This window comes from Agelaius tricolor, unplaced genomic scaffold, assembly GCF_023055355.1.
Source record: "Agelaius tricolor isolate 1412-34295 unplaced genomic scaffold, bAgeTri1.0.p SCAF_44, whole genome shotgun sequence".
Lineage (NCBI taxonomy): Eukaryota > Metazoa > Chordata > Aves > Passeriformes > Icteridae > Agelaius > Agelaius tricolor.
In genome coordinates this window covers 211,235-234,867 of record NW_027269304.1, presented here as the reverse complement: position 1 = coordinate 234,867, position 23,633 = coordinate 211,235, and the positions used below count along the sequence as shown (strand labels likewise).

At 39.7% G+C, this 23,633-nt stretch overlaps 1 protein-coding gene across 1 annotated transcript in view; it reads right to left on the bottom strand.

Annotated features, from left to right (window-relative positions):
• The window catches only part of MEGF10 (multiple EGF like domains 10), an 85,928-nt gene that overhangs the window by 44,614 nt on the left and 17,681 nt on the right, over nt 1-23,633 (bottom strand). Inside the window, exons 2-7 of the mRNA XM_071455093.1 lie at nt 22,512-22,646; nt 19,678-19,779; nt 18,879-18,979; nt 13,800-13,892; nt 850-1,096; nt 174-294 (exon numbers count right to left, since the gene is read on the bottom strand). Of these exons, the coding sequence (XP_071311194.1) occupies nt 174-294; nt 850-1,096; nt 13,800-13,892; nt 18,879-18,979; nt 19,678-19,779; nt 22,512-22,630 (783 nt within the window). The 5' untranslated portion in view covers nt 22,631-22,646. The remainder of the gene's footprint in view (nt 1-173; nt 295-849; nt 1,097-13,799; nt 13,893-18,878; nt 18,980-19,677; nt 19,780-22,511; nt 22,647-23,633) is intronic.

Genomic DNA, 23,633 nt, shown 5'->3' with positions numbered 1-23,633 from the left:
TTTATTTCAGTCCCCTATGCTAAAATATGTTTCTCATTACTCCTGGCTACAAGCAGACCACATTTGCTATCCTCGTTTGCTACCCTGTTTTTTTTCCCCCCCCCCCGTCGAGATGTACAAATATGGATGTTTTGGGGGGGTTGTGGGGGTTTCAGGGAGCATTTTTTTTTTACCATCCATCCCGGCGGGCAGGAGCACTCCCCGGTGATGTGGTGACAGACGCCTCCGTTCTGGCAGGGGCACCTCTCCTCGCACTGTGGGCCGTGCTTCCCGGGGGGACACAGGTCCTCACAGCTGTGCACAGGGTGGGGACAGCACAGACACCCGTTAGCACAGGCCCCAGCTCGGCTTCCAGTGCTATCATCACCAGCTCTTCCAGCCAAAAAGCGTGGAGCACACATCTCAGAGCAGAGAGATGCGCCCTGAGTGCTGTGTGGCACCCACACAATGGATCTAAGGAAACAGACCTGGCATTCCAGGAATTACTCCTTCCCAAGGCATCTCTTTACACGCAGTTTGGCACTCATTCCCTGCTGCTCACGCAGCTCTGGAGTGACCCAAGGCCAAACAACTCCACAATTCAATGCCACTTCCCAAACCTGTGGGAAGTGGCATTGAATTATGGCCAGATTGCGACGGGCACAAAGAACCCTCTGCTGCTCCTTTTTGTGCGTTTTTACCCATCTGCGTCAAAGACTTTTTTTTCCCATTGGCCACACACCTGAATGCACCCTCCTCAACACGGCTCTGCCCGAGCCTGCTAGCTCAGAACGCAGAGTCTAAATAGAATCTAAACTCCCCAACACCCCAAAAAAAAAAAACAAACCCCACAACACGGGCACTGCTTACAAGGCGCCGGTGTATCCGGGGGGACACTTGCACTCGCCGGTGACGTGGTCGCAGGTGGCTCTGTTCTGGCACTGGCACTTCTGCTGGCAGTCGTTGCCGTAGGAGCCGGGGTCGCAGCGCTCCTCGCAGCGCCAGCCCTTGAAGCCTGCAGAGCAGTGGCAGGCCCCCGTGATGGGGTTGCACAGGGCCCCGTTCTTGCACTGGCAGCGGCTGCTGCAGTGGGGTCCCCAGTGGTCGCTGTCGCACGCTGGATTGGGGGTGGAGGGGAGAAAAAAGTTTTAAAAGGAGTTTTTTGTGGTTACGGCGCTGGAGGTGCTGTGAGATGGCGGTGCAGCGATAGGAGAGAAGCGTAGGGGGATGCAGTATGGGTAAATGAAGGTGGTATAGAATGTAATCTTACCCCCTAAAGAGTTGCAGCTGAGTTAATTATCAAGGATGAGGAGTAGGCCTGATGTTAACAGGCCACAGCTGCAGCCAACAGAAAGAGTGTTATAAAACAGTAGATTGGTTTGTTAAAGGGGGGCTGGAGTCAGTTGGCTGCTGTGAGGACAAGGAAGAGTCAGTGCCTAGAGGAGCTGCCTACAAGAAACATCAGGGAGGTACAAAACTCTAGCAATGTGGAACCCTTGCAATGTAATGACAGTAGAACTCCTGCACTATAATGACAACAAGAAATTATGGAAGGGAAATGGTTATTCCTTCTTGGTCCTTAAGGATCGTGGCAGGCAGATCAGGCTTGGTTTATGTGGTTTATGCAACTGATTCTTCTCGAGAAAAGCCAACGTTATAAACACAAGGCTGAAAACTAAATACGAGTTCAAATCTCTTAAATCTCAAAACTCTTCAGTGTGACCATGTTAACAGGGGTCCGAGGATGAGGGAAGAGATGAAGATCTGACTCCATGTTTCAGAAGGCTTGATTTATTATTTTATGATATATATTATATTAAAACTATACTAAAAGAATAGAAGAAAGGATTTCATCAGAAGGCCAGCTAAGAATAGAAAAAGAAAGAATGAATAACAAAGGCTTGTGTCTCAGACAGTCTGAGTCAGCTGACTGTGATTGGCCATTAATTAGAAACAACTCTATGAGACCAATCCCAGATGCACCTGTTGCACTCCACAGCAGCAGATAATCATTGTTTACATGTTGTTCCTGGGGCTTCTCAGGAGGAAATATCCTAAGGAAAGGATTTTTCATAAAAGATGTCTGTGACACTTCATTATAACTCTCCATCATCAAGCCATGAGCTTCCTTTACAGAGGGAAGTCTAGCTAACTTAAAAAATGTACTCTAAATCCACCAACAACTCTCTTAGTCCCACAAGGAACTTGCAAAGCTTGCTCAAGTGTAGACTCATGATTTTGGGCAAATCAAAGAATTCCTACTTGTTCACGCAATTGCAAATATTTCCTTTGCAATCTTCAAATATACTGACAGGGCAAAAGAAAACACAAGAAGTACTTCACCAAGCAATAGGAAATTAACAACTACGGGGTTAAGCTTCATCTGGATGTTACAAATTTGATTATCCAATGTGTCTTTACAATCATTCAAATCCATCTTTTCTTGTTCTTGTCTGCCCCAATGCATCCCATTAAAGCCCTCTAAGCAAACCATTCAGAGGGTATTTCAGCATCAAAAGAAGATCTCAATGTAAAGGAAGAAATTTTATCCTAACAAACACAGGAGGTTCTGTAGAGAGCCAGGAGATTAGGGTCACCTGGAGTTCAACAGGAATGTGTTAATCATATGGTCAAATGATCTGATTTTATCTTTATGTTCTGTTGATAACAGCAGCACAATGGGAAGGCTTCAATTGCAGGGACTGTAAGCCCAGGCTCTCCTCTTGGAGACTGACAACCATTGTTCTCCCAGTCTTCTCCTGGGGCAAAAAAGCCAGGCAGAGAACAGCCACACTTTCCTAGACTAATGCAAAGTAATTCAAGAATGCTCCTCGGGGTAGGAATTATTCAGCTGTAAGAGCTGTTCACCCAGGCTACACTAATAAAAAGGAATTAGGGTCTTTTCAAGAATCTACTCCTCAAGGTTGTTTTGGTTTTTTTTTTTTTTTTTTTTTTTTGTTTTTTTTTTTTTTCTTTTCCCAGTATAGGTCACTAGAACATGCATCCATAAATGGAGATACTGTGAGCACTTACACAATGAAACAGAGAGCAACACAAAGTAGTGTTATGTATTATGAACACCCAGCAGTGCTGCTGGGCTGTAAGGACAACTACCCATCTTATTATTGGCCTCTGTCTTTAAAGATGTGTGGGTTTTGTTGTGGACAAACAACAGGCCTACAACAGTTCTGTAACACACTGCTGCCTACAGCGCATCTCTCCAATTGCCTTTTGCCATGATAACTAAACATTTTCAACATGTCTGCATAGAGTAGAACGTGTAATCCTCCTGTTCAACTGGGCAGGAAACTAGCTATTTTGGGTATAAAAAATACATGTATGGCTGTCAAGATGCCTGAGACAGTCATGCGTTCTATCATGACAGAGCAGAAACCCCGAATTTTTTTACATATATATATATATATATATATATATATATATATATATATATATATATTTAACATATCAGTCTGCATTCAGATGAAAGTCTTCTTCGTTTCAGACAAAATTTCAATTTTTACCATTCCTCATGGAAATATTAATTAATAAATCAAACAAATAATAATAATAGTAAAACCAAAACCCAAAAAGCCCTGTCCAGACACGTCTGATAAACAGGAAAATTCAGACTGTTTGCCACATCACAGCTGTTCCAGTGCAGAGCTCAGGCAAGGATGGAGGCAGCCAGAACGTGCCCTTGCTACAAAGATGGGTCTGGCAAGAGATTCATTCTTAGTGGTGGTGTTCTTTCACCAGCTGCTGGGAATGGGGTATTTGGTGCAGCCAGCAACATTCCTGCAGCTTCCTGAAGACTCAGTACAATGAGCCTGGGAGCCACAGGGCCCAGAAACTGCTCCTACCAAGCATCTGCCCCTACATCCAGCACCCAGCCTCTCTTGGGCAGGATGCACTGCCCAGTGCACAACCATTAATCAGTTTCTTGGCACGGCTTTCTCATCATGCTTGCAGGAAATCATTAAAATAAAAGCACATCCTATGGCTGGCAAACACCTAGCCTCAGGACCACTCTCCCAGCAACGATCAGGGGAATAACAAATATTGATTTTGCAATCTTTCATGACATTCCAGAGGTGGCCCCAGCACGGTGCAGTTTTGCCACAGCCCTTCACACTGGGTCTGTCACCAGCCTTCCATCCACCTGTGACTTACGGGAGAAATGCGCAGGATTAAGGGGAATAAATAATAATACTGAACAAGATGGATAAATCATGTATTTTACCTCTATTCCTCTATTTCCCCTGACTGATCATCAATAAAACTCTCCATAGGAAATCACAGTGATTTGTCAGAAACTGCTGCTGAGTTTATTGCTATAAAAGAAGGCAAAGGGTAGAAATATTTCCTGTGGCAAGTTTGGATTACTTTTATACAATTACTGCATCGGACTAGTTCTAGGATTCAAACACTGAGAAAGCTGGGCTGGAGGTCACACGTATTGGCCAGTTTGGTGGAATGGGATATTCCTGGAGTTAGTTAATGACTACTGCCACGCTACAGGGTGTCAGCAGGAGTTCAATGAGCAGAGCTGTGCTGGCTGCACCCAGGTCACAGGCACACATGCACAGGGCACACACCACCAAGCAGGCATCTGAAAAATCCTCATACACTGATTTTCTAACAGATCCAGAGCTGCGATACCATCTCCCTCAGCACAAGGGGAAAGGGGAGTAACACACAGAGACAAGGGAATGTTCAGATTTATTTCAGCACAAGGACAGTGCATCTCAGCCCCAATCAAAGAACCACTCAGAGGTGCCAAACCCAGCCAGGAAACCAGTATTAATTTTCTGTGTTGATCCTGGAGAACTGGCTTATTGTTGCTCTGTCTTACACAGAACACCTGCTTGACAAAAGGCCTCCATTGCCTTTCACACATTATATTCACCCTCAGGTATTTTTTATGTTTTAAACAGAACTAATTAGTTAGTCTCCCTGTCAGCTATTGTACCAGATTCACAGGGTCCTTTCTGCCCTCACCTTATGCTGTAGGGGAAAAACAAAATACACATAAACACCACTTTTAATATTGTCGTATTAATGTCACATCTTCTCATAATCTTTTCCTTTTATTAGTCATCTGGGAATACCTTTTCTTCTCACCACAGTATGCACTGTGCACGTCACACAATGCCACAGACACCTGAAGGAGAACTTTGCTCTCTGCTTTGTTGAGCAAAAGCAGGAAATGGAATAAGATAAATTCTATTTAAATAAAATTAAATTTAAATAAAATAAATTCTATAAATAGAATTTATAAATAAATAAAATCTATTTAACATGAACACTGTGGTAAGAATCTCCAAGACTATGCAGGTCTACCATAATAAAAATTCTTGGTGACACTGAGGGCCAAGTGACTCGAGAAAGAGGGAGAAGATTAAGGAGTCAATGGTAAAAGAACAATCTTTGAGAAAAAACGGAAAACTGTGATGGAAACTGCTACCAGTTTGGGGCCTTTTGTAGCATCTTTGAAGATGTAAAGTACTCCTGTATACCATATGATTTCCTTGTAAAATAATGGTAATGCACATTGTTATTGTGCGGGGCTAAATGTGGTTTTGTGCAAACAGTTTTTGTAATTTACAAACTGGGGTGGTAGGAGCTCTGATATTTAATTTATCCTTTTTTATGATTTTTTTCTAACAATCTGGAACACATGGGCAGAATTTGGCAACTACTTTATTGTTCTTCATAAACAAAAAACACTTTTAACTAAATATGGTCACATACTTGTAAGGTTTTTTCCTGCTTCTTAAAAACATTGATTTCATTAAAGGGCAACAAAAAAACTTCAAACAATTCCCAGTCCATCCTGATAAACCCACCCCGATCACCTAAAACTCTGCACTTCTCTAAAAGCTGACCTATAATAAACAAATAAGGCTATTTATTTATAAAACTAACTCTAACTTGCAACTACCTTTTAACTATGCCAATAGTTAACAATTTCCCTTATAACTTCATACTCAAGCCAGACAATGTTTATTGCAATGCTATTTTTAAAGAAAACTTCTTTTTGTGCCATTGGGGAGGGAGAAGAACTACAGCAAAACTAAGATTTACAGTCCTTGTTGTCAGTTTCTTGCAGGTGTCTCATATGCAGTACCAAGACAACTAAATGAGATTTTAGTCTATCTTGCCCATCTTTCTGCAAGACACATTGCAGTGTGTTCCTGGAAATACATACCACTGTTTGAAAACAGAGGAGATTCTTATCACTTCATTAGGCTTATGTATTTTTATAGCCCTTAAAAAAACTGAAAACAAAACTCCCTACCACAGACAGCAGGGAATAAATACTCCCTCCTTTGGAATGCAATATTGTGAAGTATAAATTTAAAATAACCTAACACTGGCACATATACATATTCCTGTCTCTCTGCCTTCAAAAGTCCCAACACAGTTTCTTCAGAAAGTTTCAAGCAATTGCAGCCTTTAGTAAGTGAAAGGTGATTTCCCTTGCTTCAAGCATGTAAAACAAACTGAAGCTGCCCATAGCTTCAACATCCTTCCCTGTTCTTCCCTTCCCTGTTCTTCCCTTCCCTCACAAATGGCCAACCACAGACAGTGTGAGTAAAAAAAGGAATAATATTGAGAAAACTTTGATTTATCCAAAAGAGCACTCCACTGACAGTCTTGTTACTACAAACAAGACTGCTGATCCCTGGACATACCCCAAGGCGTGACTTCCAGAAGTCAACAGAAGGGAAATCTGTTGATTTTATAAGCATAAAGTGACAAAAATATGGATGTTACCACTGATCTATACTCACATCACACCTATTGGAAAGTTTGGAGAGTATTCCACCCTCTGCTATTTCCATCTGCAGATCTAAACGGATTGCACTTGCTCCCCTTAGGCTATTTCTGCAGGGTAGGAAACAGATATTAATTCTCCCAACTGGAATTAAATCCAAGCAAAAGTAAATTCCTGCTGATTTTGAAAGCTATAAGTACTCAAAGCATGTTTTAAATTTGACAAGATGCATTAAGCCCCCAGTGACATCAGCCTGTCTGTCAGCCTGGACAGCAAATGTGGAACATGGCAAACAGAAACCTCAAGATGAGTCAAAAAAGCCAGGAAACAAAGCCAGCTACTCTGAAAACTAGAATAAAAACATCCTGTAGAAAAACTTCAACGTGTTATTTCATTTATTTCATGGATTATTCTCCATGTAATTCTTTTTTATTTTGCTCTGATCTAGTAATCTCAAAATGCTATGAGAATGACACATGCATATTAATAAAAACCCCCATTTTTCCTTCAGATAATCACTCGTAATAATTATAAAATACCAATGTCTTTTAGTAAAAGACCTACTTTACCTACATCCCAGACGCAAAAATGCATGGAATTTTTGGGTTTTTTTTCAGAATGCCATTTCTATTGGATGTGGAATTTTCTTTCAGTCCTTTGTTTCTCTCTGATTGCATTTGTTATACTGTAGGCCTTTTAGCCTGTGGCGTATTTTTCATTGTTACTTTTTGTTTTGTGTATAAGAAAGGATTTTTATTCAAAACGCTAAGCTTAAACTTAATTCAGGGTTTTTTCTTGTTTACTTTATAAAAGCCTTTTGATCCGTGAAGTGGAAGAACAATGAAAATGTGTTTTTCAGATCTTATGAAAGACTGGAACTATATGCCTTTCACATGCCATAAATTTCCAAGACTCTTTAAAGTGCTTTGGACAGCAGAACACAAGGATGGATAATTGATAAGGAAAACACACACAGATGGTAGTTGGTGTTCATTTTATCATGTTACTGAGATAAAACCTGTTAAAAATAATTGTTATTATAGGAAAAATTTTAAGAACTTGCCGGTACTACATCCTTCCCATGACCCTGATTTTGCACAGATATCCATAAGTTACCTTTTTTCCCTTTTTTTTTTTTTTTTGCAATGACTTGAAGGTCATCTTAATTGGTTTGTTTTTTTTTTTAATTGGCTGCAAATGGTATCCCTCACATCCTTGAAAACCTACTAAGCGAGGCACTGAAAATATATAAGCTCACCAATATATATGGCATATTGAAATGAAATGAGCACTAAAAATACTTAGGCACTGTTAGTGGGGAGGAAAAAAAAACAACACAGAACTTAGTCAAAAAATCAGCTTAGGCAAACAGTACGAATTACTGGGTTTCCAAAATGTTGAAAAGCAGAAATGAAAAGTTTCTCCGGTCCAGAAAAAATTTACAAAGCAATAAAACTATTACCATTTTACTGGAATGCCTTCCTTTAAGTATATCTCAATATAAGTACATTTAATAACTCTGCTTTGTAGAAAGCAATTTTTTTTGTTTCTACTTTTGCTTAAAGAGTGATACTGTAATTAAGCAAAATTTCGACACATCGCCATAAAACTTATTAATTTCCCTAGGACTTCCAAGCCAGAATGGTTCACAGCACCAAAGATTTACTAAACATAAAAATATCATTATTTCAAATGCATAGTTGTACTGAACCTCAAGACAAGCAGAGGTGCTATGTAGCCCTGGAAATTTTGATACTACCTACCTCAGTGACACTGCAGTGACTGTTAAAATTGAAGGTGATGGCAACTGCCATTAATACCTGTTTTTCCTATTTGCACCTCATCTGACTTGCTGGTGGGTTAGTTTCTCAACTCAAAGATATTCAGCCTCCTTAAAGGGGAAAATGAAGTGTTCAGCTGGAAAAACTGAGGAGAAGTCAGTGAGGGAAGTTACAGCAGCAATAATTACAGAAGAATTATGGGCAGTGAACATAGGGAAGACATAATAAATATGAAATTTAAGATTGTCTATGACCTGCTGGCACTTTCGTTTGGGAGCTGGGCTGGGGGGCAGTTCTGCATTACTTGAACAAGCTATTTCTCTACATTTTCCATAAAAGTAAAATAGCTGTCTGCCAGGACACTCTGCAGTTTTGCCTGTGTGTTTACCAGCTCCCCAGTTCTGGGAACCAAGCCTTCCTAATGCAAGGATGTGGTTAAAAACCAGAACTTATTTCTGCAGCCTGCTGGATGGCCTGGAAAACTCAGGGATGAGCTAACTCCCTAAGCGTATCTTGCAAGCTGCATTAGTCAAAAAAAAAAAAAAGAAAAAAAAGAAAAAGGAAAAATAAAGAAAAATAAAAAGGGAAAGCAATGCCCTGGCCCGGAAAAATCTCAGTTTAGGAGGACTCTGTGCCATCAAAGTGTGCAAGGTGGCTCCAGGCAGGTTCCACGGGGGCCGTCTCACTTGGAAAAGTCACACATCCACCTCTGCAGGGTTAAAGGAAATCCAGGGCTGCACTGGGAAACTGGCACTGCCCGTGGCTCACGTGAGTGTCTCACACACAGCAGTGCCAAGGGATCCAGTTTCTGCCATGGCCTGCATCTGCCAAGTCCCATGAAGAAAACAGCGAGATTTGCACGGAATTTGCGAACTTTACAGAACACCCACGGCTGTGAAGGAAACCTGATAGTAGCAGAGCTACTGTGGTTTAAAAGTTACCTTAATAATACCCATTTAAAGGTAAAGGTTTCTCTGAGGTGCAAGCCTTAGGCCTGCAGCTTAATGTATTAAGGAAAAATCCTATTTTCTTCTCATGCTTCACAAAACCCTGGAGACAAATTATGTCTTCATGCCACTTTTTCTACTCCCATGACTTCAGACTATAGTCCCAATAAAGCTCTGCTAATCACCAACAGAATCAAATTACAAATTAAAAGCCAGTGATTCAAACAAATATCAAGATTACTTCAGCACAATAAATATTTAAGAATCCCACTCCCCTTGTCACAAACCAAAGACATGTCACTCCCTTTTTTGCTTTACCACTCATGCCAGCTGGGGGGGATCACAAGGCTATAACCATTTCAGACTAGTCAGTGTAATATTGATTTTTGCCTCTGCTCCAGCTTATCCAGAAAGTGTCCTATTGATTTTGAAGGAATTATCTGCGGACTGCTAGGCATGAGAAGAAAAACAAAGTGGATGTCCTGGTTGTGGACAGGACACCCACTGAACTGCATGCCCACTCAAAACTGACAATCAGGTCCATGTATTACCCATTATAATATAGATAATAATATAAATAATAGCATATATATATATTTATAAATAATATAAATAAATAAAATTTATAAATAGATATGATGGAAATTAATCTGAACTTCACACTCACCCAAAAGTGCCAATCAGGTTCATGTATTATCCATTATAATACAGAAAACAGTATAAATACTACCATATAAAATATAAATAAATAACATTTATAAATAGAGGTAGTGTTGTAGGAGTGTGAGCAGAAAACATAAATTACAAATGTACAATAGGGTTTGATCATCTCCACATCTACACGGACATTAGCACATAATTCAACTATTAGCACAACTTCTACAGAAGACTATTCTATTCTCAACCTGTACTCAAAAGCATTCTTAAAAACACCCCAATCAGACATGTGCGAGTTAAAAATTTGAGAAAACAGTAATTTAGTTTGGGAGGGAAATGTTGTGTCAGTTTGTTTGTTCTTCAAAAAAATCTATTTGTTTAACCTACATTTAGCACTCTGTGCACTTTTGTTAGTACTGCACTTGTCCCTAGCCCAGAAATGACCAACGTACATTCCTGGAATTCACAAGTATTTCTTCAAAGGGGAGCTGATAACTTATGGATTGTGCTGATTGATTTGCTTCCCTCACTCAACACATCTTCTGTCCACTCCCTTGTCCTGACTAATGTGTTCAGTCAATAAATCTGTATTAGAATAAATTGTTTTGCATGACTGTCATCTCCCCCACTAGAATGCAATGTTCTGCAAAGGAGTGATCTCTTAATGCAAGTGGTGTTTCTCTCAGATATATCCACATTATCATCACCACTTTCTTGACCCACCTCACACTGACTTTCAGTGCAAGCAAACACTGCCTAATACACTCTATTTTCTTTAAATAAAAAGAAAATACCTGAAGAAAAATTACACCTTGTGCAGGAAATGTTTCCCAAGGAAACATTATTTAATTAAAACAAAACTCCTAGGCCACAACTCAGGTTTTCCTTGCTGAAGAATAGATCCAATCCTGTGTCCCACTCAGCTGGGATGTAAATTTTTCAGAAAGGCAGAGGATGTGGTGAGGAGCAGAGTTATAGTCTGGGTTAGAATTGAGCACTGAAAAAAGACAGGCTCAGCACTCTGGCCAAACCTTAGGCCTCCTCTCCCTGAACTGAGAGCAGCCACTAGCCTAAACCATTCAGGAATTGGCAAGGAGTCACAGCAATAAGGAGGTAATATTTGCTACAAAAGCAAATGGGAGTCACCCAAAAAATTTATTCCCTCCTGAGAAACAACAGATAACAATCAGTTTGGGGGTTGGCAGACGCTGTAACAGCAGTAAATCTGTTCTCAGATACGTGCAGATAAAACTCCTTTGTAAAGAGAATAAACAATTCCAATAGAGATAGGACAGCAATTTGGAAGAAAATGTTTAGTTTTGCAGTTTTACAAAATGTTTGGTCCCGAGGTAGAACAGTTCCTTCCCATATGTGTGAATCCATGAAAATGAACAGATGACTACATCTGGAAGTTGGCCTAATACCTCACACTTTGAGGATAATATCTTCTTTTGAGACAGGGCATTTTATCTGGTCATCAGAAGCCATAAAATCCCTGAACCTTTGCCTTACAAAGACAATGGCCTGTCTTTCAAATATGGTTCCACCATTCAGTTAAGTAATGAAAATGATTACTTGATGGACATTATTACAGTAGGGCAACATGCATATATTCCTACTGAATTAATAACTTGCTGTATTAAAAAGTTATTAAAAAAAGCACAGATCTTTACTTTGTATCATTGTAGCTTTCTGTGACTAAAACTAAAACCAAGCTGGGGATCATGCAGAAAATACAACTGAGGACAGAAATCAAAAACTTTTACATAGGGCAAGCAACAAGAAAGCTCAGAAAGCCAAGCTCCTCTCGCTTTCTGTTATTTCCAGCACTATCCATTATTCCTCAATTCAGTTTGACCTGTGCTGTTGCTCTTCAGATAAGGAAATCATGGACAGATAGCAGCAAATGTCAGCTCTCAAGCTCAGAAGGACAATTTCTCAGAGTGAAATCAGCAACTTTCTTAGGTTTGTCCATGCAGAAGGGGATAAATCCCAGAACAAATGCTCCTGTAGCACATGCACAGAAATATCCCCTTCCTCAGCCTACCCCCTTCTCCTATGGCTACACCAGTAATCCCTAACAAATTTTGGCAGTTCCAGGTAGCCCTAAGGTCACCCAGGAGCCTTCAGGGGATCACCAGCCTCTCCAGAGGTCACTGTTCAAAGGTACACAAAAGGCAACCAGCTGAGGAAGAAGCAGAGGAATAGAGCTGGAGGTGTACCCAGAGTGAATTATACCAGACAGAAATCCTGTGAGAGGAAGGGTTACTTCCAAAGACAGATTTAGATGTTCCTATCTCATCTAAAGCACACTTTCAGGCTTGAAAATCTCAGTAAATAACAGTATTTTTGCAATCTGTGCTGTCTAATGATTCACATTTCTTCTGCATGTTTGATTAGTTACAGAAGAGCTTAATGCATAAGGTTTTCAGAAAGAAAGATAGCATGTTTTGACAATTTATTTTGACAATTCAGTACATTAGATTAAGACCAGTCTTACAGCAACACTCTGTTGTGAAAGAACAATGGCTCTTTCAGTTTGAAGCCTTATGCAAAACTTGGGTGTTTCTTTGGAGCTATACATGAATCCCATGTAAGCATACACAAAAACTACACAACAAATGTAGTAGTTAATTTTAAAATAGTTAAATTCTTCCTCATGCCAACAAATATGCTGCTGGAACAACAGATCAGTTCCAGATGAATTATGATAGCAACATGTTTGAAAACTGAAGAACATTTCCCTTTTTTAAAAAGAAAGATAATGGGAGTTGTTAATTTTATAGGAATCACGTACTAAGTAAATTAGCAGTGTAGTATCTTTGCAATTTATTTGTTAGAGATTTACAAGGTCTGTGGACTTTAACTTGTAAATACAGTTGTTTTTATTGTTGATTAAAATACGTTTCTTTCAACTGCACAATCACTAGCAGAGACCCACCTTGAACTTGACTGTAAAAAAATATGTGGTTTTATGTTAGCCTCAAAAATACATTTTTAAAGATCTTAAAAAGATAGCCATAAGGCTGGAATAAATAAAGATTTATAATTAATTGGAAAATTACTCTGAGAAACTGTATTTCAACAAAAGGGAAGAAAATATAATGATTTGTGTTTTGCACAATTCTCCTCTCTCATCTCCTGCTCATGCAAATGGAATGGAGAAGGAAGTAGGAGAATTTTGACCAGAGTACAATGGAAAGACATTGAGAGTTCAGGGAGTGAAGAGTGAAGGGAAAAATGGTTGAGTCAGTGTCAGAGTGAAAAAGGAGGACAGAGTTGCTAGGAAGGCTTTCCTCATAGCTTTTAAATGTGAACTGGCACCATCGAACTTCACACATTAGTAAAATAAAAACTGTGAGATTTTCTTACATGTAAAATAAAACTATGTCTTTACTCCAGATACTGTGCAATCTGCATGTCTCTGAGCACAAAAAAGCCAAAAAAAAAAAAAAAAGCTCATTAGTGCTGCTACGTGGGAACAGTGTTTGCAAGTAAATGAAGAAAAATCAGGTTACACAGAGTAACCTGATAACTCAGAAAAAAGCCCTGATCAGAGAGCAGAAGCCCAAGCACAGAACTGATGATTATCTGTCCAAAAGAGAGGACAACACCATGGAAAGAGTAGAAGACAGGCAGAAGCAGGTGAAAACTCACCACTGGAGCAGTTGGGTCCTCCCCAGCCAGGCTCACACTGACAGGTGTTGGGAGCAATGCAACGGCCATGGACACATTTATCAGCACAGTGAGCTGTCAGAGAAGGGAATAAAACAAACAATTACAACTCCTGCCACTAGGAAAAATGTTCTTTAAAATACTCTAAAACAGTCCTAACCCAGTTCTTTCATGTCTCAAGTACCTCTTAAAAGCACAATAAACACCAGTGTATTTGGTGACATCTATTAAAAATATATTTTACTTCAGTCTCTTCTATTTCCCCTAAGCTTGAAGATTCCAACTAAAATTGTGTTAGTAGTACTCAAATACTCCTGAGGAAATGGTCCCAATTTAATGAAAAAAGAGCCAAAGTATGATCCAAGTTGGGAACCCATCTGACCATGGTCCTGGGCAAGAGGCTCTGGTTGGCCCTGCCTGAAACTTGGATGGGATGACTTCCACAGGTCCCTTCCAACCTCAGCCATCCCGTGACTCTCTGCAGCAAACCCTCACACCAAGAAAAAAGAGGGGAACTTCAGCAGGCATCCAAAGAAACGCTCTTTTGCAACAGCATGGATGAAATAAGATTTGCAGCACACTGATATTTTAGTATCAACTTTTCCAAATGATTGCACAGTTCAACTGAAGAATAAACAAACAGTGACAGCGATTGAAGTAAAGCATGACATACAAACCTCACGAATCACTGCAACCTTTTTTCTAAGTGCCAAATGGGTGCACTTATTTTCTTTTCTTTTTTATGATTCGCAAACATGTTTCTAAGGTAAGTCTTGCTTTGAAAGAGACCTTTTGTTTGAAACATCTAAGAAAAAACTGAAATGACTTTGATATCCAGCATTATCAATGACAGAATATAATACGCTCAAGAGGAAAAACCTCTGACCAGCAACAATTTGCTGTCATCATATTAATCACAAAGTACCCCTAATTTTCAAAATACATGTGCTGTAATAATTTCCTTCCACTTTAAACAACAATAAAACTTAGAAAATGTGACCAGGATGAGATTTTTCTTTGTACCAACATTTCCAGAGAAACTGGAAATCTGATTGATTGCTATACAAATGGATGTAAAGTTATCAAAAGGAAAAAGACAAAGCGGATGTTAAAAAGAAGTTTAATGGGGCTACATATGAATCACTGTGGTTCTGAATCACTGAAAATGTTCTGGAGTAATAAGGTATTTAGGTAAAACACTTGCAACTTCTGGGTTTTTCTCAGTTAAAGATGATGAAGCACATTGGTCATCTTTACATTTAGTATGTCCAAGAAAAAGGAAAACCACACAAAGATCAAAAAAATAAAAAAATTTGATTATACAGGATCCCAGCCACTAACTGCTTATTTTTATAGCCTTTAGTTTTCATTCTCAACTATTTCGAACAAGCCGCTTTTCAGATGTACATTAAAATGATCTTCATTAGAAATCAACAGGGACAATAATAATTTTTAAACATTTGATGAAGCAAGGCATTAACACAGAGCGTTGTTGCCTATTTATGTGTTATGGAAAGACTGAGTTTAAATAATACATCACAGCTTTCCATTAGTCTTGTAACTTGACGTGAATCGCTTGTATCTTCGAAGATTCCTTCCTAGTTAGTGCTGCCTTGGGCACTGAGGCTCTCCACAAACCAAATGTGTGAAAAACCTTGCCAGCAAGCTGTGAGGCAGCAGCAGGTCACTGTAAACACGCAGTGTGAGGCCTTGCAGGAACAACCCAGGGAATGCAAACATCCCCAGCCCAAATTTCTGACCACTGAGCCTTAAATACAATGGGGCAACGCTCCACCACCTCCTCTGTGAGGCAGCTGGAGCAGAACAGAAAAACAAAGAACTTGCAAGAAACCAGACCTATCTCCTTGCCCTGCCCCTCATGCCGCGCTCAGAACATGGATCCACATTCTGGATAGACATAAAAAACCTATTCTCTGACCAAAAGAAATTATTCTTTTGGAAAGACACCCTTTGGGATGACTCTTGGCAAGTGAATCCTACAGCTGCAAGAGACAGAACATGTTTAAAAAGAATATTGCAGTGGACACGGGGATGAGAGAACCAAAATTTACTACACAGAGCTAACAAAGAGGTGAGGACAACATAAAAATCACCTAGAAGAAGCTGAAAAGACATGAATAACACCAGGAACAGATAAACTACTTTCTCTTGGTTTTCCATGGAATTGTTGGGCCTGGTATTAAAGAAATGCTTATATGCAGGTGTAGGTGAAAAACTTAACATGAAGGGTCATCATTTTTACTGATGAGTGTGAAGAAGCACCAAGAACTCCCTGGCAGAAATTGACATGTCTTCTTTTTTTTTGCAAGAAAAAGCTCAATTATTGTATGAAAAGCAATCTGGGTTTATTCTTGCACATTGGCCTTTACATCTTATTTGCCCTTATTTTTGTGCCTTATTGTTCTTTCAAGATCTTTTCTACACTCTTGCCTTCATTTTCTGATGTTAAAAGAAAACTTGAACAAATGTATTTTTATCTTTGATGTAAGTTTATGCACGCATTTTAGGATCTGCTGCCTTTTCACGTCAAAAAGCCAGCCATAAACCAGTTAACATAAAATTGAAATAATTTGGATGTGATTATGCACATAAATTAAATGACTGCAAGGTTTAACTCCAACTTCCTCCAAATTAATTGAAACGAGCATTTGTCATGGGAAAAAATAAATTATCTATTAAACTACACTATAAACATTTTTTTTTCAAATAAATCCTTCATTTTTACACTGTATGCTAGAACATACCCCTTGTTTGATCATGCTAGAACATACCCCTTGTTTGATCTTTGTTTCCTGTGTTTGATGGCTATTTGCTAGGAAAGTGAGTGATATATCCAGTTATACCTTAAGATGGATGGTGCATTTTCTATTTCATGTTTTGAGGAAATTCAACAGGCATAGTTCTCCACTAAGGTTCTTAAAAATATACTACAGTGTTAGAAACTAAGTGAGGTAAATGTTCAAGCTGTCAGGAACAACCAACCTTTGCTTGTGTGTCCATCCTCAAGAAAGCCACTAGAAAATGTCTTAAAACCTTTGAAATCTTCCTTTTCAGAAACATGCTAAAAAAAATATTGCACTTTTTGAAAAAGTTTCTTGTCTGTAGCTGATCCTAGCATTCATATGCCAAATGTCCTAGGGATTGCCACTCATAGTAGCAGACAAGTGGCAGGAAATCCTTTGGAATAAATAAGAAATTTAGTCAATCACTCAGCCTGGGGTGGAGCTGCCAGGAGTCAGCTCCTTCACAGAACTTCACAGAATTACTGTTCTGCCTTTGTATGTGCCTATAAACTGCATTTAGATTATCTCAGAAAGTGCATCAGGTCTAAACATAAGAGTAAAAACAACAGCTTGAGGTCCAGTTAACCTACTGCTCTACAGAGGTGCTGGCAATAGTGGAGACAGAGGTGAGAAATTTGTGCATTATTTATACCCTCTATGAACAGGAGTTTCATGAGGACAGCACAAAGCACGTTTTTTTAGTGAATTAGTACTCGCTAACAAGATATCTACACTCCTACAAACAGTCCAAGCACCGACCCATAAAATGCTGGAATTAAAATTAAAATTAAAATACACTTTCTCGTCAACCCACCTAAAGATTAAATGACACAGATTCCTATTATTTTTGAGATAGCAACGAAAGCAGCAATGAAATTTCAATTCACGCAATGTTGAGTCACACCAAAACCATCTAACAGTAGACTTTTCTAATTTACTTTTCTAAATTGAGAAGTCAAATAAAGGAACAGACAAACAACAAAATATCAACAGCAACACAAGGATTTTAGCCTTTTAGAGGCATCTTACATCCTTCCACTAGGTAAAGAAAATAATCCACCCAGCATGGAAATAAAATTGCAGTAATGGAAATGCTCCAGCTGGAGATTCTGAAGGTCTCTTTCTTCCAAGGTCAAATAAATGCAAACTCAGCTACACTGAAGGACCTGAATTTTCACATAATTTAAAGTCTAAGGCATTCCACAATCACTTCAGAAGTCAGAGCAGATATGTCCTGAGTATCATTATCAGGCATATTTTCATGTAGTAACAGAAAAAAATTAGCATGTCCAATGGTATTTTAACTTATTTAACTTTTCAGGTTCTGAATATCATTGTGTTAACACAATGAATTTACTACATGTGCTATAGCTGTGTAAAAGCTGCTGTCACATAAGAGAATCACCATCACACCTGTCATCACGAGTCAAACTGTAACACACTTCAAAAAATATTCTACCTAATACTACCTACTAAAAAAAATTAAATATCATCATTCACACATGCTGTATAATAACCAAATGTAGTCAGAAATTGGTTCTTGTAAGTCTAATGTGTACAAAATATTACAAAAAAAAAGTTAAAATCATTGCCAATCTGCTATCAGATATATTAGTTTTCTAAAAAATATTTTGACCTTGCTTTTGCACAAGCAGAAAATGTTTTGGATCAAAGCTTTTTTGTTTTTCAAATTCCAGGACATAAAAAATGTTCTTATCAAACACCATTTTAAGACCTCCCTAGGTCTGCACAAGGCCAAATGAGAGAGAGAAAGAACTGAGCCAAGGTTGCCTCCTGACTCCCCGGCCACAAATTTTCCCAATTTTGGGTTAGATGAGGAGACAGAGGAATGTGCCACCCAGAAAAGGTGCTGAGACCTCCCAAGAGGCAAACGCCTGTATGCCCAAGAGAGGTTCAGCATGAGGATCTGCTGGGGTCTGCTCCAAGGAGAAAAGTCTTCCACGTCCCTGGTGGTTTTAAACCTTGTGTTCAAAACACTGATGCTTGCACAGTGCACTTTCCACACGATCATTAGCTGGAACCACATGAAAGCTGGCTGGCCACCTAAGACACCTGAAATCCAACCATTCCTTTCACCTGCATCTGCTCAGCCCCAGCTGGCTCCAACGAGAGCTGCGAACGCATCACTGGCGAGTAACTGAGCTCCTGCAACTCTGGGAGCAGCTCTGGGCAGTCCCACCAGCACAGCGGTGGAGTTTCAAAGCCAAAGAAAGTGACAACGAGAAGCTGAACTTACGGACACACGCTTCCCTGCTCTCATAGAATCCAGGGCAGCACTGGGATTTGCGCCTGTACATCGTTTTCTCACCGTGTCTGTAGGCGGTGCGGTAACTGATCCTAAAGAGAGGAAGAAGAGTTGGTCACATGCCTTGGTTCAGAAACAAGACAGGTTGTGTTCTTAGACATTTTAAAAAGCATTCAGGTGTCATAAGAAAGGAAAAGAAGTGCTCCAAGTTGTCTTGATTTATCTGTTGCTAATTTTAAGAGTCCAAGGGTTTCCCTGACATGCCTTAGGTTCATGGGTGCCAGGAAACAGGAAAAAATGGGGACTTTTTCACTTGTCATGGTTCATACCCATGGGCATATTCCTCTGAGGAAAATGCTCTTTACAGATGTCACCAGTTTTTATTCATTCAATCCTTGCTTGCTGCTTTCTGCTTGCACAGGAAGTTTCCTTTAACAAATCCTTTTACTTTTCTTTCAAGCAGCATACACTCACTTCCCCCAGAACACAACACTGCAAGCAACAAGGGTTCCCTGTGATATTTCTGAACAAATACACCTTGCAGGGTCTGGAGAATTTAGTTTTTCCCAAGCTGTTTGCTTTCTGTTAGCACTCCATGGGACAGAACACCCCAACCTGCTAATAAAATTTATGTGACATTGCTTGGACAGGCATTTTCCAGCTGACACAGATCACAGCAGTTAGACAGGGTTGGACACTACAGCTAAAAAATCCTACATATGATGCTTGATTTTGAGTCAAGAATCTTAAACATGTCAGCAAATTGACAATATTAGGATTTATACATCACCTGTGTCGTGTGCACTTGAACCAGTTTAGGATGTCAGTACAACTGGTGTAGTAAATCTGATCAAAAGGATGTGGATATGACTCTTGCACTGTAACTGAGTAACTGGGGAGAGACAGAAAGAAAAACGGGAGATCATCAAGCAAGTCCTTTTAGTACAGTCTCATTTAATTAGGTCTTTTACAGAATCCTGTTACAGAATGGAAAAAATATAACAAAATACTCATGTCAAAAAAAATGACACAGAAAGCTTGCAAAGAAAAATAAGCATGCAGAGAGTCATCATGTTTATACTGTGTAGCACATTTGATGAAATTCCACTACTCGACATTTAAAGAAATGTAATGTCAGCCTAACTTTTCCTAAGATGAGAACAGCTGTAACTCAAATAGGCAGCAAATGGAAGTAGTGCATATTAGGTGTTCTCCTACAGAAAATTTTATTAATCAACTGGATAATTGAACAACTAGTTAAGGAGACAGAAAATGAGGTTTCTTCTATTATCATTCAAAATAGAAAAAAAAAGGACTTTTTGAGAAATTTCTTGTAAAAAAACTTGATCCTATAGGGATCAAGTTTTTACAAGAAAAAAAAAATGGGCCTATAGGAATACATCCAGTGCACTTATATACTAAGTGAATGTTAACACAGAAATATACCTGAGTAGTAATTACTGAAAAATTACATTACAGGCATACCACCAAACAGTCTACTCAGCAATCAGAAATTAATGAATACTGAAGACCATCATTTCTTCTGCTTACTGGATAATTTTTAACAGAGAACCACCCACACCACACCCCCAGAAATACTATACGAAATCCTACTATTATTTTTTGCCAAGTTACACAATTATACAGTGTCCTAGAAACAAATCCATGCTGAGAGCTTCCAAAGCTGCCAGTAGGACAAGAGGAGCAGAGCCCTGTCTCAAAAGGGGAAAATATTGAATCATCCTAGAAAACTCTTTGAGAGGCTGTTTGTGCTGGCAGCCAGTCCTGGGTTGCGCAAGGGAGCTTGAAAATACAGGAATGCGTGGCAAGCTCCTGCAGCAGGGCTGATTCCCAGGACCAGCCAAAACACTGAACAGCTCACCCAGCTCTCCCTCTCCTCCCCTCACACCCTCTCTGAGCTCTGAGCCCTCGGTGCAGGGTGACAGCCACGGTCTCCTCATCCTGCTGTCACCATCTAGGCCTAAGGGGAAGCACATCCAGAGCCGCTCACCCCTAAATGCACACACCCTGCTCCCTGTTTTCCTGCAAGAAGGGAAAGCAGGAATTAGCAGCCCTAATCCACCCAGCTGTCCCAGCCCAACAAAATATCAGTGGGATGCTGGCGCTTGCCTGAGGCTCCGCGCTCTTACCCTGAGGCAGGGCACTCTCTACCCACCCCCTCTCACCATTTTAGCAGTGACTGAGGTCTGTTTTTTATTTAAAGCATACATCAGTGACAGGGGCAGTCAAGAGCTTCTGTCTGGGGCTTTGCCCTTTCATACTTCTGTCCCTTTGTCACCTGCTTTGGGCAGCAGCGTGAATGTTTCACTGAGTTTATTTGGAGCTCTGCTCTGGTTGTGAGCACAAGAAGGAAAAGAAGTTCATGCAACAAAGTGGGCATGCTCGCTGGATACATTTTTGGGTATATTTTTCCCTCTGCAGACTTTGATTGGCTTTTTTTGAATTATATTATGTAGTGTAAATAGTTATATTTGGGGTTTTTTTTCCCATTTTGCTTTCGCTATGTTGTAGCTTCCCCCAATACCACTTCTATCTACAAAAACTGTAAACAAAGCACACACAATACAGGACAGTACCCAGTAACACTGTAGACAAATTCCTGACTACTGCAAACAGGTATTTAATATGGTGACTACTTCATACACACACAGTTGCATGAACTGCACACAGCAGCTGAGGCAGAGGTGCCGAATCCTCTACATGAAGCTGAGGTAAATTCCCAAGGAATGTTCTTATGTGCTGGGTTTGGGTTTTTTTAATAGAGAGACTTTATTAAAAAGTAAATACAAGTTTCAATTCTCTTTGTAAAGATTCAGCTATAACAATCAAAAATAAATGTACAGTGGCTCAGCAGCACTCCCCATGAGTAAACACACAACACAGTTCACATTAAGTGCAGGAAATACTGATGTCCTCAAGTGAACTGTGAAAATTAAGACTTTCTCATGGACCAGCTGATCAATTACAGGCACAACAGTTATAATGACACCAGAAGTTCTTGTTTCCACTATCATAACCTTTACACAAGGAAAGAAGTTCAGCAGATGCTTGAGGCTCAGCCTCTCCCAACTCATTGTGGCTTTTTGCAATTCACATGAAATTGGATGAACAAGCAAGGCCAACTACATTGATGATGAATTTCATTTTGCATGTTATAAATTTTTGAACCTCATCAAAATAATTAAACAACAAATCTTAATTCAGATCCTGTGAGTGCTGAATAGGAAGGAATCAGCATAATCAAATTTGGCCAAATTCCAATATGGTTAATTATATTTTGCATATGTAAAACTTCTTTTCACCTAAATTGGAAAGAGCTATTTTTACTCACTTCTAGTACCTAGATGGTTGTGTAACATTGCTAGTACCACTGTAGTCGTTCTTTGCATCCTGACCCCCAAGGCAAAGATGCATTTCAGCCCACTGTTAAATAGTCTTTTACTTACCCATGAACTCACCTGCCCATGCAGTAAAATGAATTCGTTTCCCTTGTTTTTAAACTCAGCTAAAAGCCTTCAATAATTTGAAGCATGCCAAGCAAAGCAAAGCAAAATTATTACATCAGAATTTACATCACTTATTTTTCCAAAAGGAAAGCATTACCTTTCCCAGTGGCTACACACATTGGGATCTTCCAGATTCAAAGACACAGCCGAACCCATCCAGTGGTACAGGAGGAGTATGACAGGGAGGCCAAAAAGGGAGTTGAAATGAAGGACCATCTTTCCAAAGAGGTGACTGCGAGGAGAAAAAGAAATAGTACATTAGCAATACCATACAGAATTTAAAGAAGACAACAATGTTGATCCACCTATCATTAATCTAAAGGAAGGGGCGCCTCGAGGAACACACGCTGCTTTCCCAGCAGCAGCAACACCGTGCCCACTTTGGAAGGAGAGCCCAAACGGAGCCGTTCCCCACGAGGTCAGCTGGTGGCAAGCTGCCCCTCAGAGGTGCTGCTGTCCCCTGCAGCTGCAGCCACCCAGGCTGGGAGCGCTCAGCCAGGCTCTGCCCACTCCCAGAGCCAGAGCTGAGGTCTGGAATAAAGGCTGGCACTTGCTCAAGACCACAAGAGTGGAGAGGCTCAGCTGTGACACAGCACCAGGAGCCCTGCACGTCCCCCATTTACAGGAAGGGTTTGTGCCTCGCCACGGCCAGCACAGCCTCACCCTGCTCTGCCACTGCTCCTTAAACTAGAATTCCCCAAAATTTAATTCCCCCTCCTCAGCCGGCTGTACGGTTTCCAAACAGAATAAACATTCATCAAAGGAAGCTGTTGTAGTAACATGAAGGTCTGAAAAGATTATCCTAACACTTTTACTAAGTAAATTATTTTAATTTGCATGCTGGAAACACTCTTAATCCAACTGGCCATTAATCCACAAATGCCAGAATGAATGCTATTAACATGTAATTTATTTGTAATGACTTAAGCTACATTTCTGTTTCAGTGAACATTTGACCTTATTTCCTCACTTACACACTGATTCTAACAGATGTAACAAAAAAATTAGATTCTTGGGTCTAATCTGTAGTAAATGAAAACAATTCAATGTAATAAATGAAAATAATTAAAAAATAATTTCTAATAAATATGTTTGAATTAATAAAAATATTTTAACACAGTAAATTAATGCAGAAATAGCAATTTCTTACTTTAAATATTATGGAACAGAATAAAGCAAGTTATAAGTCAATCACTTTATTATATGAGAAAGAAGACCA